The sequence below is a fragment of the Camelus dromedarius genome, chromosome 9, assembly GCF_036321535.1.
Source record: "Camelus dromedarius isolate mCamDro1 chromosome 9, mCamDro1.pat, whole genome shotgun sequence".
Classification (NCBI taxonomy): Eukaryota; Metazoa; Chordata; class Mammalia; order Artiodactyla; family Camelidae; genus Camelus; species Camelus dromedarius.
The window spans coordinates 7,792,867-7,810,214 of NC_087444.1; the positions used below are offsets into that span (position 1 = coordinate 7,792,867).

At 38.4% G+C, this 17,348-nt stretch overlaps 1 protein-coding gene across 1 annotated transcript in view; it reads left to right on the forward strand.

The window, feature by feature from the left end:
* The first annotated feature begins 724 nt into the window (after positions 1–724).
* Positions 725–17,348, forward strand: part of PALMD (palmdelphin) — a 44,254-nt gene continuing 27,630 nt past the window's right edge. The window contains exons 1-2 of the mRNA XM_010975284.3: positions 725–1,104; positions 16,314–16,394. Of these exons, the coding sequence (XP_010973586.2) occupies positions 1,060–1,104; positions 16,314–16,394 (126 nt within the window). The 5' untranslated portion in view covers positions 725–1,059. The remainder of the gene's footprint in view (positions 1,105–16,313; positions 16,395–17,348) is intronic.

The window sequence follows — 17,348 nt, forward strand, 5'->3', positions numbered from 1 at the left end:
GAAATGATAGGGGAAAGAAAATAAAGTCAATTATAAAGCTTCCCAGCCTCTGCTTTCGACCTAAGAGTTTTTTTTAAAGGGCCAGGGACTGCTCACACGGTGTCAGACCGCATGAGTTACAGAATGTCTCATCACACTTACAGGGGTTCACTCCACTCTCTTGCATATCTGGTGAGATCAAAATGGGCACCTTCCTGAGTGTCATTGCTGAACAAGGTCCAAGAAAGAACTGCATTGCATAGAAATCCAAGACAAGAAATAACAGAGGGTGGTACTTGATATTTAAACCACACTGAACACGGCTGGTGGACCAAGTTCCCAACAGAGTCACGTTAGCACCTTTGACTTCTCCACGACCTAAAGATTCCAGAGTTTGAAACAAACTGCTGAAGTGGGGCGGGGAGGAAGAGGCAAGGACAGCCTGGTGTAAATCTACCACTACATTACATTCTAAAGTAACTATAGAGTTTTTTTATTATTATCTAAAACCAATCCAAAGAGGAAAGGCAAGCAAGTGACTTGGCCCAGTCAAGGTAAGTCTCTGTCTTTGCAGACGCTGGAGCAGAGTGCAGGTAAGCACCTTTGCACAAACACACATAGCCCCGCACATGCAGAGAGGGTTGTGTGTGGCTGGAGCAGAGGCTGATTAAACACTGTGCGTGGGCTCCCTGTGCTACTCCTGGAAGAGAATGAGGTGGGTAAGGAACAGTTAATAAGCAAATGTGCCTTGCTAACTGTGCACATTACAACAAAGGGCTGGCAGCTCCTGAAGGAAAAGGGCTTGTGCCGCTGCCGTTCAAACTTGTCAGTCAGCCCGTGCCAGCAGCCTCAGCGTCTGCCTCCCCAGCACACCCTCATTACATGTGTCTGTCTGGCCTGATCTGTACATCTGCTCGGAGACGCTCCTGCCGAGTCGGGGATTTCTGCTTTTCTCCACCGGTGCGAGAGTGGATTTCTCCCTGCTTCTCCTCTGTCACCTCCACTGCTCTCCCCAAGGAGCCTCCTGCTTTATGGTAGCTTTGGACTCCCCTTACTGGCTGCCTGTCCTTGACTTCTAGAATGGAAGAAGCTGAGCTGGTGAAGGAGAGACTTCAGGCCATCACAGTAAGTCTGCATACACTTATAACTCAGGGAGGTGGTTGCTTACAGGAACGGCAGACACGTTGCTAGCTGCCCCGTGCTGAGCCCCATAAGCGAAAAAACAGAACTGTCACCTTTCATGGACGCGTCTCTGCCGCTCTCTTAACCCTGGCGACCCTCTGTAACTCTGGGGCTTCCGAACCTGAGTACAGGGCAAATGTTCTTGATATTCACAGAAACTGTGCCTTTGTTTTGAATAGCAGTTAGAAGCTTTTAAGGCAGTTTGGTTAACCTTCTGTGTACCTTAAAAATGCAATTTTTCCTTACATTTTTATTTGACAAACATTAGATCAAAAAACAGATTCCCCAACTTGGAAACTTTTTTAACCAATTCATATACCCAAAAGTTAAAATCTTTTAAAAGGGGGAGAGAAAAAGAAAGAAAACAAACAACTTGAAACTTTTCATTTGTAGTTGTGGTAGTGTGTTCCAGAAAGCCTAACAGAGTTAAAATGAATGTTGTTATGCTTAAGCTAAGCATTAAACAAGAGAAAAGTAGGTAAAAGCACGTATCAGGTTAATTCTAAGATATCAGTTTCCAGCAGAGTCACAAACTGAATAAGATCCTGATAAAGGAATGCAATGCATGCAATGCAATGGATTTGGAAAATATTTCGTTAATACTGGGAAGGAGAATCGTGCATTTTTTTATGTTTGTTCTGGGAAAGAGTCAAATTATGAAATGAATTACTTTCTTTAAATGATCCAGATTTTTTTTTAATTTTACAAAAATCCTCTATTTGGCAGTAACCTGGAAATCTCTGGCACAATCATCTATCATTAGTTAAAGCTTATCATATTATTTTTTTAAGAACAGAAATATTTTGGAAATCAGCATCCCAATTTTTCAGCATTTTCTGCCACTGAAATTAGCTGTTCCAGGAGTACTTTTAAAAAAACTGATGCGAATTCTTTGCTCTTCAAATTCCCATAGCATAAGTAGTAATTTAGAATTTTTATTCAATGGATACAATGTCTCAGTGCCACCAGAAAGGATTCAACAAGTTGAAATAGTTTCTCAGCCAGGGTTTAGGAACCAAAAGTCCACAGACAGAGTTGGCACTTTTCCGTAAAACTGTGCTTTCAAAATGTCCAGCTTCTAATTAGTACATTTTCCTTTCCTCAGAAAACCTTGGTTTGGATTGTTTTGTTTTGTTTTGCTTTGTTCTTTTTTGTTGTTAAACTCAGCCACCGTGTCAGCTGGCCTGCTCTGAGGGATAGGAACTGGGCCCTGCTCTGTTGTTTTTGGCGAAGGCCTTTTACATTACAGCTGTCGTCTAAAGGTTACTTTATTAGACTGTGACTTGTGTGGGCACAAGCTTTGCTTTTCCTGACGCTTCTATCTCCGAAGGAACTAAATTAAATCATGTGTCCAATAAAATAACACCAGTGGCCCCTTGTTCCGCGTTTTCCTTGATGAATCACAGCACACCCTTGCCTCAGCCCTTGCTACCCCCGGTGCACCTTGTAACTCGCACTGAAGCAGCACGTGTTCTGAAGGTTTAACTGCCCACAGGTATTCAGGAAAACTAGGGATTTTCTCTGAGAGTTCCACGCCCACAGCGCTAGAACAAGAGTCACGATGCCTTATGAGCTGCCAAGAGAGTAAACAGGTTCCTGAATATACTGGGCATGTGCTGTTTTTGATGATTAAAAAAAAAAAAAAAAAAAGAACAAGAACAACTACTTTTTGGATTATTTCATTAGCCTAAACATATCCCATTAGAAAGAATTAAGCAAATCTCCAAAGTAAGATCACAAAGTAATTCTATTTTGGAAGTAAGATACTTGTATAAAGATTGTAGAGAAAAAAATGGGGTAAGTTTATGGGAATCAATCTCTACTAGCCTACACCTCACCAGACTAAGTCCAGCCACACTTGTCACCACCTAAAAGGGGAAAATGGAGCAGTGGTGTGTCCGTGGAAACAACATATGCTCTCATCTCCCTCCCGGACACCCTGGGAAATGCCAGCCTCCTCCACCCTTGTCTTATGCAGGAAGCCAACTCAGCTATTCCCCTTCCCACCGAGAAAATGACAACACCGTGTGCAGACCGTTGGCGGGGATTACTTCATGTTGGGATGTGCTCAAAATCTTCAGAATCTCTGACCTAGACTGAAACCCTTAGACAATATTCTCATTTTAACTGTTTCCTCCAATTTCCGTACACTGAAATGATTTTTATACACTTCAAGAACGAGATCATAAGATAATTCCCTAATGTAACCAAACATAGCAACTCAGACTTCACTCTGTTAGGAAAATAAAATAAAATAAAACTTATTTACATTCTAAGATCTATTTGATTTTTATACTCAAATTTGTTCCTCCAATTCCTGGCTGTGAAATGAAATAATCTTCACTGTTGTATTTATTCCATGTGGTTTCAAGTGTCCAAAAAGGCATGATTTCCACTGCAAGGAATTTAAAGAACAAAGGTATATGCCTATAACTTGACAGGATCAAGTGCCAGTCTTCTTGTTCCTCTTTTAAAAACTCAGATTAAATGCAGGAAGTGGGATGTGACACTAGGCTCTCAAACTGAAAACGAAATTACCTTGATGGTGCCATTCATTACCAGTAAATTGAATTGCAGTTTAGCCAGAAGTCTTCTCAAAGACTTAAAGAGAATAAAAACAGAATTATGAAAGTACACAGAAATGATTGTTTAAAAGAAGGTACCTCAGTCTGGGTACACCAAATTCAGATTCTATTCTGTGTTCTTATTCTCATGTTTCTCCTTCATTACTGTATCCATGTGCAGGCAGACCTCTGATATAGTTGCAGGTTCAGTTGCAAACTACTGCAGTAAAGCAAACGTCACAATAAAATGAGTCACAGGAATTTTTTTTTGGTTTCCCAGAGCAGATAAAAGCAATGTTTACACTATATTCAATAACACAATAGCATTATGTCTAAAAAAACAATGCTCGTACCATAATTAAAAAATACTTCATTGCTAAAAAAAATGCTAACCATCACGAGTCTTCAGTGAGTCGTAATCTTTTTGCCATAGTAACATCAAGGTCACTGATCACAGAAAGAGAAAGACAAATACTGGATGTTTTTACTTATGTGTGAGATCTAAAAAAAGTAAGACTAACAATCATAACAAAACAGAAACAGACTCACAAATGCAGAGAATTAGTGGTTACCAGAGTAGGGAGAAGGTTCAGGGGAGGGACAAAATAGGTGAAGGGGATTAAGAGGTACAAACGACTAGGTATAAAATTTTAAAGTTACAAGGATGAAATGTACAGCACAGGGAATACAGTCAATATTTTTAATAACTTGTATAGAGAATGATCTATAAAAATATTGAATTGTCATGTTGTACACTTGAAACTAACATAAGATTATAAGTTAACTATACTTCAATTTTTTTTAAAAAATGACTGCTCATGATAAAAAAAAAATCACTGATCACAGATCACCATAACAAATATAATAATAATTTAAAAGTTTGAAATACTGTGAGAATTATCAAAGTGAGCAAACGTTGGGAAAATGGCACCAATAGACTTGCTCCCCACAGTGTTGCCACAAACGTTCAATTTGTGAAAAAAAATCAGTATCTATGGAGTGAAATTAAGCTGAAGCACAATAAAACAAGGTACACCTGTACCAACGCTTCCCTTATGAAATTAACGGTCAAAGTATCTCTTAGCCAGAATTCAGTTTTCAATTATAAGTGGAGAATAGGATACCTCAAACTAATTAAATATTGCATTGATTATAAAGTCTTTTGAGGATTCTTTTCAAGTTAGTACATATTTTAACAGGTAGCTGGTTTTCATAGCTATTGGAGTAGGCTAGTAATTTGAATCTCACTTTGAATATTGCCAGAACCGTCCCCAGTGTTCTCGGAAAGAGTGAGGTGAAGGACTGACAGAGTCATCCCCACAGAGCTCCTCTCTGGGAGCTAACATGGCCCACACCAAAAAATGGTGAGAAGGCCCAGGTGGATTTGCCTCAGAAAGATCCCCTGATGAGCAGTACCACCCTATGGACGTCCACATCCTCCTCCACAAGGAACACGTGGTCTTAACTCCATTCCCATGGTGACATTAGAAAATATTGTTGCTAAGCGATATGGGGCCCCTCAGCCTGGAAAACTCCTCGATCTTAAACTGACCAGAGATTACAGAGTCATAAAAATAGTGCTGTTTGGGGGAGTGAGCTCAGAAGAATTCTGAGAACTAGAATCAATTTACAGGGAGCAAACTCAGCTGAGGAGAAAGGGGGTAAGAATAAAGCTGACATTCTTACTCTCATCACGGCTTTTAACTATTAGACATGCATGTGATCAATCCATCCTTTCATTCCTTCATTTAATTAATAGTTATTGAGCACCTACTGTGTGCCAGATCTTATGCGTTTGAATGAAAACAGGGGAAACAGGAGTGTCAGGAGTGGGGTGAGCTGAGTTGTGATTTGCAGTAGACTGGCCAGGATGGTCCCGACAGAGAGGGTGACATTTGAGCATAGATGAAGGAGGGGAGCTTTGTCAAAAGTTAGACAAACAGCAATAATCACAAGAACAAGCACCTGCCTAGGACTGACTCCATTTGGTAATGAGCCATATAAAGCCCTGACATTGGAATTTCAGCAACAGAGCCAGATTTGCCAGCCAAAGCGGCTCATGACGCAAAATAATCAAGAGCTCTCACATTTCCCCAGATCCACTCCCTATTTTGTTCCACTCCCAAGGAATTTCTTCTTGACTTGTAAACATAGGAATGTAGGAGGCCGAAAGTTCTTTGTATAAAACAGAAATCTACCCAATACAAAGACCGCTGTTAGAACAATAACATGAATCCACACAGGTCCTCGTTAGCACATGATTCCCATCACTGGACACTGCACCTCATCTTGTTCCTTTTTTTTTTCCCCAATATCTGGGATCTCCTCCCAGTTAATAAGACAGTTAATGACCTCAAAACAGGACCTGCTACGTAATTTGTGGGGCTCAGTGTACAATGAATATGTGGGGACCTCTGTTCAAGAAGTATTGTAAATTTCAACATGGTCACAGCATGAAGTTCAACAGCACGAAGACTGAAGTCTGGGCTCTCCTGAGCCTGGGGCTGTGTACAACTTCACAGGTGACATGCCTGAGAAGCCCAGGTCGGTCACACATATTTTTTCCCCTCCGTTCATTCTTCCCGTACAAATGAGAGCATGAAAACAAGAACAGGCCAGCCTGGATCTCGACAAAATTTAGACCTTCACATGCGTTTGGATCATTGTGTTATTTAGAGCTCTGAGGACCCCTTCAAGTAATAATGGCTAAAAGAAAGCACAACGAACAACTATTCCAGTGGACCTCATGACTAAGACAAAGTTGCGGGAAGAACTCCCTGTCTGTCATAGGCATCCCAGGACAGTCACATAAAGACGGTACGTGGAGACGTAGAAATCGCCTAAAGATATCCTATGCCGGTATATTCAAACAATAAAGCTTCCGCACGGTTTTCCACAGTGCTGTACTGAAATTACATGTTTCTTCCAGAGAAGGAAAGGTTTCTTCAAACAAATGTGCTAGGCCACATTTCCTTGCCAAACAAAATAGCCCACCCACAAAGGAGGCCGTGTGATGAGGTACGATGATTTTGATAGCTTATTAGGGAAACTGCTTCTTGATAACTGGGGAAGGGTTTTTCCAGTGTGCTACAGAGTGATATGCTGCTTTGCAAAGCCCGCTACAGACAAGGATCCCCATGAACTTTCTGAACATTACTGAACAGGGAGAAGGAAAATCTGCTTCTTTAGAAAACCGTGATTAAAACGAACCAGAGGCTGAGTGACAAAGTCTAACAAGAGTCTAAACAAGGGCAGTACAGTTCAGGCTAAAAACCAAAGCAGAGCTTCCACTTCCTACCCTCGTCTCATACTAGCTTCTCTTAAAATAACGTAAGGATATTTTATTTATATGGCAGTGCTGTCATTCTGGGAAGAAACTCCCTGAAAATGTAGTGCCTCCAGAAGTTTCTTCACCAGGAACCCTGTGACGTGTCTATTTTCCTAAAACACCATAGGAGCAGTTTGAGTGAGATCTATGTTAACAGTTTTTACATAAAACCCCAGTGATTGAGTGGATTCAGTCAAACCATATGAAACATAGAGCCACGTTATTTTCTGAACCTCTGAATGGAAGTCGAAACTGGCTTCTGTCCTAAGCATCAAGTTTTCAATGTAACCGCATCAGTGATTGACATGGGGTGATGCAACATGTTAAAAGGAGCTTGAACCGTTACTCAAAACTCAATTTGTGCTCACAAATACAGGAAGCAAAGGACATCTCTTAAGCACAAGAATTCTGCAATTAATAACAGCACTATTCTTGCATAGCATTTAGGCTTTAAAAATAAAAACTTTCAAATTCATTATCTTATTTATCCAACAGTCCTAGGAGCATTTTCAGAAGCAGATGTTACCATATCCATTTTATAAGTGAAAAACCTAAGACCAAGAAAAGTTGAGGGCTTAGTTAAATAGTAGCAAATGTCAGTCTCTGTTCATGACATCACTATGAATTCTAATAAACATCAAAACCATAAACCTCACCCTCATTCAGAACTTCCTCTGTTGTTCACTCTTAGCAGAGTTTGAAGTGGAGCAGAGAAGAATCTATGTAGGTGCTGCTTCCTGTCACCACATTTTTTAACCCAAACCAGTCCCTTCACGTCCTGCAGTCTCCTCTCCTCTCCCCCAGGCTGAGAGAGGTAGACGCAGGAAAGCAAAGAATGAGATGCCCTTTTAGAAGCATTTGTTATTGTTTTAACAGAGCTGGACCAGAATCATTTTTCAGAGCATCTCATATACTAAGGCTTCATTGCTTTCTCTCCATTCCATTTTCATTTCACAGTCTCTACCCTTTCAGCCAGCATTTCTTAAGGCAAAAACATTGCCACATCTCTCACAGCCTCCAACCCTGAGCTCACACACGAAAAAAACAAACCATATTGAACGAGTAAATGAATGAGTGGATACCATCAATCTTTCTGAGGTAGAAAGCTAATGATTGTCTAGCCTGCTAACAGACTTTTTTTTTTACTGAAGACACGGCCAAGTTTACCATCACCCTTTGATTATTCAGGGGCTGGTTTTGTGTTTGTTGTTTAGCCTTGTTTTGTTTTGCCACTATTCATTAGAGCAAACAAGAAAGAGTAGACAAAAGAATAAAAAATAATACAAACTGGATTCCGTTTAGAGATCTGTCAGAATTTGTTGTAAGGCTGGGAAAGTAGACTAAAGTTACTGGATATATGAGGTTTAGAAAATGTGTGCTTTTTAATTCATCCCCTAAGTAGTAGCAACAACGACATCCAGTTCCTATGGCTAACTTAAGAATTAACGTTTTTTCAAAGCTAAGTGCAGAAATAATCATAGAATCAAGAGAAGACAGGGATTTCTTTGTCCACAGTCCCATCTCCGTTATACTGTGCTCAAGCGATGCTCACCCAGGTTCTCCTGCACTTCCAATAGCGGGTGGTTATACCTCCCAAAATACCCTGTTCCATTTAAGGACAGCTCTCTGTGTTAAGAGATCCAGCATAAAGTGCCAGAATCGGGTTTGCTTTAACTTCCACCCAGTCATCATGACTCTGGCCACTGAAGCTAGACAACTCCATTTTCTTGATTTCAGCCATTCCTCACATCACAGTCTCGTTCTAGACACTCTTTTCAATGTCAGTGTCACTCTTACAACGTGGTGCTGAGAGCTGAACAGAACACTCTGGCCAGTAGAGAGCCCTCAGTGCTATCATTTCCCTTGTTTGGGGAATTGTGTTTCTAATGATATATTTGGGAAGTGATAAGGGGTGGTATAAAAAGTATCATCTTTGAAATTACAGAACATTAGGTTCAACACCAGTTCCAACACTGGACCAACCATATGGCCTGGGAAAGTTGATAAACTCTCTAGTACTCCAGTGTCTCTTAAGTTAAGGAAAGAATTAACTTGAAAGCTCAAAAGTCAGATACACAATGAATATACAAAATACAATAGCTTCTGAAAAATAATAATTGGTCAGAAAATGTAATGTGAGAGTATCCCATTCTTGACAGCTACAACATTTTTAAAAAACTGTTAAAACGTAAAAAAATCCTACTTAGGAAATGTGCAGAATTTATATAATGAAACTTTACTAAGCAATAAAATAGATGTGTCTGGGGGTAAAGTATGAACACAAAAAAGCTGTCATATATTTCCAAATTTATTTTAAGTTTAATGCAATTCCAATCAAAATCCCTAAGGAGGCATTCTTATTCACTGCCAGTGGCAGCATGAAATTGCTAAAACAGGATAATTTGGCAATTGGTAAAAGAAAACTAAAACCTGCTTGATCTTTTACCAAGAATTTCATTAACAAGTGAAGTTACACCAAAGAAAAATAAGGGATGCACACGAGGTGAACTCCTAAGATGTTTACAACATAACAGTCATTTCTTATAGCACAAAAGAAACAGCAAGTTCAATGTCCAAAAATGGGAATTAACTGAATAAACATAGTGCATATATATGTATATATTGCATACATATAATGGAATAATATTCAGCCATTAAAAATAACTTAAAATAAATATAGTGCATATATGTGTATATGTGTATAATGGAATAATATGGAATATGTATATAATGGAATAACATATAGCCATTAAAAATAATTTAGAAGAAGACTAATGACATGGTATATCATTATGTTCATGATATATTAAAAGAAATAAGTCTAATAAATACTAAACATGTAACAAACAATTTTAATTTTATATGAACTATAATTATCACACAGATATAAAATCATATATAACAGTATCGAACTCTGATTATCTCTGGACAATGACAGTTACTATTATGAGTTACTTTTAAAATCCCATCATGGTGTGTGCAGTTTTGGTTGGTTGGTTGGTTAGCTGGTTGGTAGATTTTTTTTTTGGTTTGGAGGGATAAAGAATTGTTTGAATTTTCAATTTAGCTTCTATTAGAATTTAACAAAATGAATCCAAAGTCCAACTGGAAAAATAAACTACTGCTACTAATCAAGACATTTTAGATAAAAGCAATAAATGAAAACTTGTCGAGTAAAATGTTAATTTATCTCATTGGTGCTATAGAGAATTAGTACCAAAGTCTGTAATTAAAGACACTATACAGATAACCCAGAACCAGACCCTAATATACATTTTTAAAAATGGTAAATGTTAAAAGTTAGTAAATGATAAAGTTAGTGAGTGAAACTAAAGTAAATCAATAGAAAAGAATTCTTCGGTAAAACTTCAGATTAGTTAAAATTTGGAGGAAAAAAATTAGATCCTCAGCATTTACAATAAATCAAAATAAATGTAGCTAGGTTTAGGAGGTTTTTGTTTTTTAACTCTTTAGAAAACTGGAGGAAAATACAGATGAACAATTACTATATCTCCGATAGTACAAGGTATTAAAAAATCAAAGCAATAGAAAAAAATCTTTTCAATACTTGTAGAAACACCATAAACAAAATTTAAAGGCAAACAGAAAAAAACTGTTTCCAACTCATATGGAAAACAAAAGGTTTCCTAACTCGAAGAGATCTTACAAATTATTAAGTAAATAATTAACAGGCTTTACTAAAAAATGACTATTCATTAAAAACAGGCAATTAAAAACAATTAAATAGCCAAGAAAATTATAAACAATATTTGACAACACTAATCCCAGAAATCTCATTAGGACATCAAAATAAGACACTACTTTTGCTCTATTTACATTGTTAAAGGATCTTCTGTTCAAAATTAGTAAAAATGAGGCAACGGATACTGTTCTGTGAATATAAGTTAAAATACCTTTTCATTTAAGTCTTTTTAGCAATCTGCATCAAGAATGTTTGAAACATTGCTACCCCTTGACTAGGTGAATAAATTCTAGGGACCCATCCTGAGGAAATAACCAGACAAAAGTGGTCAAAACTTTACATACAAGAAACTAGATCACACACCTACTTATAACAGCAAAAGATTCAAACAATCTAAAAGGCAGAAATGAGACTGATTAAGCTAATTATGATATTCTGAATAAAATTCAACATTTTTATTAATAAAATGTTATTAATGAAAAATGCTCGTGACACAATATTAAGTGCAAAAGAAACATAAAACTCCTTGTGTGGTTTGCACACGTGTGTGTAAGCATGCATATCTGTGGTTTGGGTTTATTGAAAAATGAGTGGCATAAAATGCACCGAAATGAAGACAATATTTCTAAAGCAGTGGGAGTATGGGGGATTTTTATATTTTTCTTTAAAGTTGTGTAGATTTTTCAAATGTTCTACAATTAACATATCCTATAGGTTTCACAGTTTACATTTATTGATAGTAAAATTAATCATTAATTTGGATCCATCCTTCCTAAGAGACAAGATGTTTCACAGTCTTAACTTGGTCATCTTTTATTTCATTGGTTCCCAAACCTAGTTATTCACTAAAGTCACCTGGGGCAGTTTTTAGCAAAAAATCTTCCAGCACACCCCCACTTCACCCTTGAGATTCTGATTCAGAAACTTACCTTAATATGTTGGTGTTTATTTGTTGATTGGGTTTAGACTTAGTTTTCTACCTCTTCTTACTGAACATTGGTTTAAAAAAAAAAAGTTAAGACAATCACTTTCAAATAAATATTACTTTCTGTTCACATTTACACATATCTCCAAAAGAATAAAATAAGAAATTTTGTCAAAAGTCATGTTAAAACCAAGATCTACTGAATTCCCATGATCTAGATAGCCTCAGTTTTTTACCTACATAACAGGGATAAACATGGTTCCTACTGCATAAGTATTTGGGGGAAATTAAATTAATCGATACATTTAAGTGCTTTAAGTAGTTAAAGCACTGACACATTAAAAAGTTCTCAATAAATGTTAACTATTGTCACAACCATCATAATCTGAAACCTTTTGACTAACTGAATTGGCCCAATTCACCAAGTTCTATTATGAATAGTATCTGATTGATCCCAAAATAAATACGGATTCCCTTCCTCCAATACCCCATAAATGTAGGTGCTTCAAGAAGGCTCTGTCTTTAGATCGCCTTTACTTTTCACAAAAACGTCTCCTGGCCTCAAGCTATCCCTTCCAAAACTCGAGCATCTTTATCTCTAGCTCTGACTTCTCTTCTGATCTCTCTCCATCCAACGTTTCAACTACTTACCAGATAATGCCACCTGGTTGTTGAGAACCACCATCCAAACGTGATGCGGATCATCATCTTCCCTCCCTCTTTTTCCTCCTGAATTTCTTATTTCTATCAGTGGTTCTGCTGTCCTCTCAGTTACCTAGGTATAAAAGCCCATATATACTCCCAGTTCTTCCTCTCCTGAACTCATATATCATCAGTGGCCAAGTCCTGCTAATTTTAACTCCTTGGTATCTCTGACATCCACACCCCTCTGCTACCTCTTGTTCAAGCTCTCTTGATCTTATATATAAGTTGTAGCCTGATTATCCCCTTCAAGCTGTCCTCCTTCAATATCTACACAATCAGACTATAGTAAACTTCTTAAAACATGGTTTTAACTCTATCTTTCCTTTGCCTCTGAAAACCTTTCATTGCCCCCTATCTCAATATATAAATAAATTCTAAACCCCCTGCCTCACCAGCATTCTCCCCTGAGGGTTTACCCTCATCTTGTTTTCTTATTTTACTTCCCACTAATCCCTGTATGACAACTTAGATTCCAGACTTGCTGTTTCAAATAACGTTCCAATTTTCTACTTCCAGGCCTTTGCTCACAATGAATGCTTGGCTTGACTGCCCTTTCTCTGCACTCTCCAGTCCCCCAGCGACTCCCCAGCACACTCTGTGTGGGCGCTACTTCAAAGCCTCTCCCAGCCACATCAGCAAGAAGCGACCACTCCCCGTTTTCCCTCCACTCTCACGTACCTCACTTGTGCCTTACTAACGATGTTTAGCACTTTATTTGTACAGTTCCTTGTACAAGTGATTTTCCTCTTTTAAGAGAATGTCAGTTCTTCGGTGAAGGTATCTACTTCTGAATAATTGTTAAACATTGCACAACTCCTAACATCACCTTGAATAGTATTTGTACAGAAGTCCCTACGTATTAGATAAATTTAAAGTTAAATGACTCAGGATCAATCCTCCCTTCTTGACAGATTCAAGCATTTTAGAATATTAGCTAATTGTCCATCAATAATATCTGTAAAATACATTCATACGTATTGTGCTAACTTTTAACAGTTATGTGATGGCAGTAATATCATTGAATCATAAATGGTCGTTAAAGCTTTAGAGTTGCACAAGATAAATAAATTAATTTTTGAAATAATTAAGAGGTAGCCTTTTACAGAATTGGAATTTGTGGGTGTCAGCTTCTAAAATATTCCAAGTCAAACAGCTGAAAATCTAGGCAATTGTTCGTTGAACAAAAAGTCTTTGTTGGTTGAGCATTGAAGAACTGAACAGCCATCTAAGTTATTCATAATGGTTAACAATAATAAATATCTCATGTGCCAGATTACAACAGGTGTGTAGAGAGATGCTCAAGCTTCTAGAGAAATTCTGGGAAGCAGATGGCATTTCACATCTATTTCCTCCATGATAATTTGGGAAGGAATTAGCCAGCTATGGTAACTTTCGGTTGTGCTGGCATTAGAACTACATGTACAACTTAAGCTCACCTTATAGTTTATTCTGCCTTAATGAAACAGAATTGTTGCCATACTGCTTTTCAGTAATGCTAATAGATCTTTATGAAATTTGGCAAAAGGATAATAATTTGCAGTTGGTGAATATCTTAGGAGGAAAAGCTACTCCTATCTTAAGAGTCACGCCTATAAAACATTATAAAATTACCTTCTTAACTACCTAGACTGATAGGAGAGAGGCATCGCATTACCTCCGAGTGACAAAACACTGGTATTCCTTAGCAACCCTTCTGTAAGCATCATGTTGCCAAAACACTTCAAACGCCGTGCCTCTACCCACAGCTTTTATTACCTCATTACTAACCCTGAGATGAACCAACCAGCCCAAACTGGCTATCGACAGGGGTGGGGAGGCGTCGCTGGGTCCAGCATCGCAGTTACACATACATAGCGTGCTCCTCTCTAGGGGCCCTCCAGAGAGAGAGGGGTGGACAGTTACGCACCAGCACGCAGGGCAGTGAGAACGTGCTCCTTTCCGGTGAGGGGCCCCCCTCCTGTGCTAGCTGTGCAGGCACTGCCTCCAGGCCTCAGTGCTTCACAACGGGCAGGACAAGGAGGGAAGTCGGGAGAAGCCGAACTAACTTCCCACTCGGGAAAATGGTGTTGTGAACTGGCTAAGATCATGGAGGCTGAACTCAAATTGCCTGGGTTCAAATCCTGGCTCTGCCACTTACTAGAATAAGAACTTGGGTTGGTTAGTTAATCTCTCAAAACTTCTATTTCCTCTTCTGTAACATGAAAATTATTACAGTATCTGTTTGTTATCATGACTGTTAAGTGTAATGTTATTATATCTCTGTTGTTATGACAATGGAGTTAAATATTGCCCGTAAATTACTTACCAAATGTTTGGCACAATACATTTAAAACATTACTAATATTTGCTCAATAACAGTCCCTAGATATAGTGGAGAACCAACTCATGGTGATTTTCATAGTTTTTATTCCTAATGACCAGATTTCATCCAAAGAAAAAAGTAAATCTGAAGACCCATGATGGTTGCCCGGCTTTTTTTCTCCGGAAGAGCTGTTTATGAAATTTTAACAGTAATACTGATGAGGTCACGTGTGCTTCTTACAAAAAGAAACATGACATAAATTTGGACAGCAACATGTTGTTTCTCAACAAATGTACCTGAACTGATACATCAAGAAGGAGTTTTTATCTTCAAAAGGAGTCACATCAGGGAACCGTGCACTTGTTTCAATAATGCTGCCAAATATCTTTGGAACTCTTCTTTCTAAATTACCTTCTGAGCCTGCTTCAAATTCTTTATGATGTCTTCATTGGCAACAACGTTTACCTTTGGAAGTTTTCAACTTTGAAAGCAGATTTCAGATCAACTTTTATAAATAAGATGGAGGAGAATGTCACCTTTGGTCAAAAATCAGGAAATAAGGTCTTTTTTGTATAGCTTGTAAAACATCTCAAACAATTCCAGACAGAGTTTCTAGAACATTTCAGACCAATGGAACCATTATCAGAATTAGTGTGTTGCTTTCCATGTGACTAACAGGTTATATGTTTATTTATTTAATTTTATCAGACAAATACATAGAGAGCACTATGCGCCAAGCACTGTTCTAGGAACTTTTGCATATGTTAGCTCATTTAATGCTCACATCTTATGAGGTGGATGTCTTATTACCCCTATTTTACAGATGAGGAAATTGAGGAACGAAGTTAAGGATTTTGCCCCAGGACAGAGAGCTAGCAAATGGCAGAGCCAAAAACTGAAACCAGGCTATTCAGTATACAGGCTATATTTTCTAAAAAAAAAGTACCATGTCTGTGCACTAACAGTTACGCTGTCTTGGTTTTATAAAGTATTGCAACTGAAACTTAGTGAAAGATACTATATTTATTCATGATTTTTTTTAGACCTCCGCTAGAAGTCCCCTTAGTGTTAACATGCATTATCTAGTCCCTTTTTCTCTCTCTATTCCCATAACAAGGTGTCCAGGAGGAAACGGTCCCACTTTCTACCCTCCCAGTGTTCTAAGGCTCCGTAGTCCGCCCTGTTTTCCACCATAAGCAGACCTTTCCCCTAACAGTTTCTTCAGCCTTGTGCCAGGAACAGTCTCTCTCCTCACAATGTTTCCTCATGCCTATTTCAAAACTCCCTCCTTAAAAGTCACGTTTTCCATTGCAGCACTCAGTAGCTCAGTCTTGCTAGGCTTAATGGGGAAGATAGAAAAACTGAGGGGGTTGGGGGAGGAAAGACATTAAAATAATTTTAAGCTGCCTTTGAAAAAGCACCTTCTATCAGTTTCCATCAGTGAAGCGCTTTGAATGCCTCCCTTTGCTCCTCTTTGCTTTGAAATAGAAGTTTCATAGCAGCTTCGTACCAATGGCAAGAGCACACCACTGGCCAGCCATTTGGTAATGACAGTATCCCCAAGGAGATATACGTAAGCCAACTGAAAAAAGTAGATTATGCTGGAACATTTTTTTTTATTTCAGGATAAAAGAAAAATACAGGAAGAAATCTCACAGAAGCGTCTGAAAATAGAGGAAGACAAGCTAAAGCACCAGCATTTGAAGGTAACTGATGACTTTAATTTCATTTCTATGGCTTTGCATTCAAATGTTCCAATTGGACTCAAACTTCAATAGTAAAGTTGCTTTAGGAAGGAAAAAATTCCAACATAGTTATACTAACACCCCAGTAATTACAGGGGAGGCCAACAAGCTAGTAATATTTGCATATGAGATTAATTCCTTCTGGCAAATATGTGGAAAGTTGAAAATATGGTTTTATTACTTTCAGCCTTTATTACTGAATTTCCTCATTTTCTTGGGCAACCTTGAGAATTCAGCCTTAATAATTTGGCCCTGAACACAGTCTTGCTTAACATCCCTTGGGGGTGGACCCAGCTAAGAAGTTCCTTTTGAAATCAGTGAAAGGCCTGCCTGTCCCCAGGGGGTACAGAACAGACACCGCCAGGCCTGCTGAAGGATGCACGTATGTAAAAGCTCAGCGCGATGAATCCAATGCTGTTTGAGTGTGGTTCAAGGTTCTGTTTTATTTTGTTTTGACAGAACATGAGATCATAACCAAAAATAAACTTTCATTTTTAAACTCAGACTTTACGTCTTCCATGGGTGTGGTCATTTTGTAATTAAAGCACGTCGAGTCTCAACATTTTATTGCACAGCTTTGTCACAGGATGCAACCAGATGACAAACAGGAGCTCCTGTGAACGGGCCCAGGCAGGAAACTATTTATCTGGCAGGGCTTCTATCAATAGATGTACTACATCCCTCAGTGAAACAATGCCACACACTCGTGGGGTCTGCAGTCTTTTGGGAAACTTGCCAAATTCAGCTAAACCTGTCTTTTTTAATGGATCAAGTATCGGCCTCTGAAAAGAAGCATAATTTAAGTGCAAATTAGTGCCAGTTTTCTGGATTCTGTTTGCTTCTTTGCTCCTATACAAACTGACATTTCCAGTGCTTGATGGATAATTTCAAAGCATAGCTAACCTGCTATCCTTA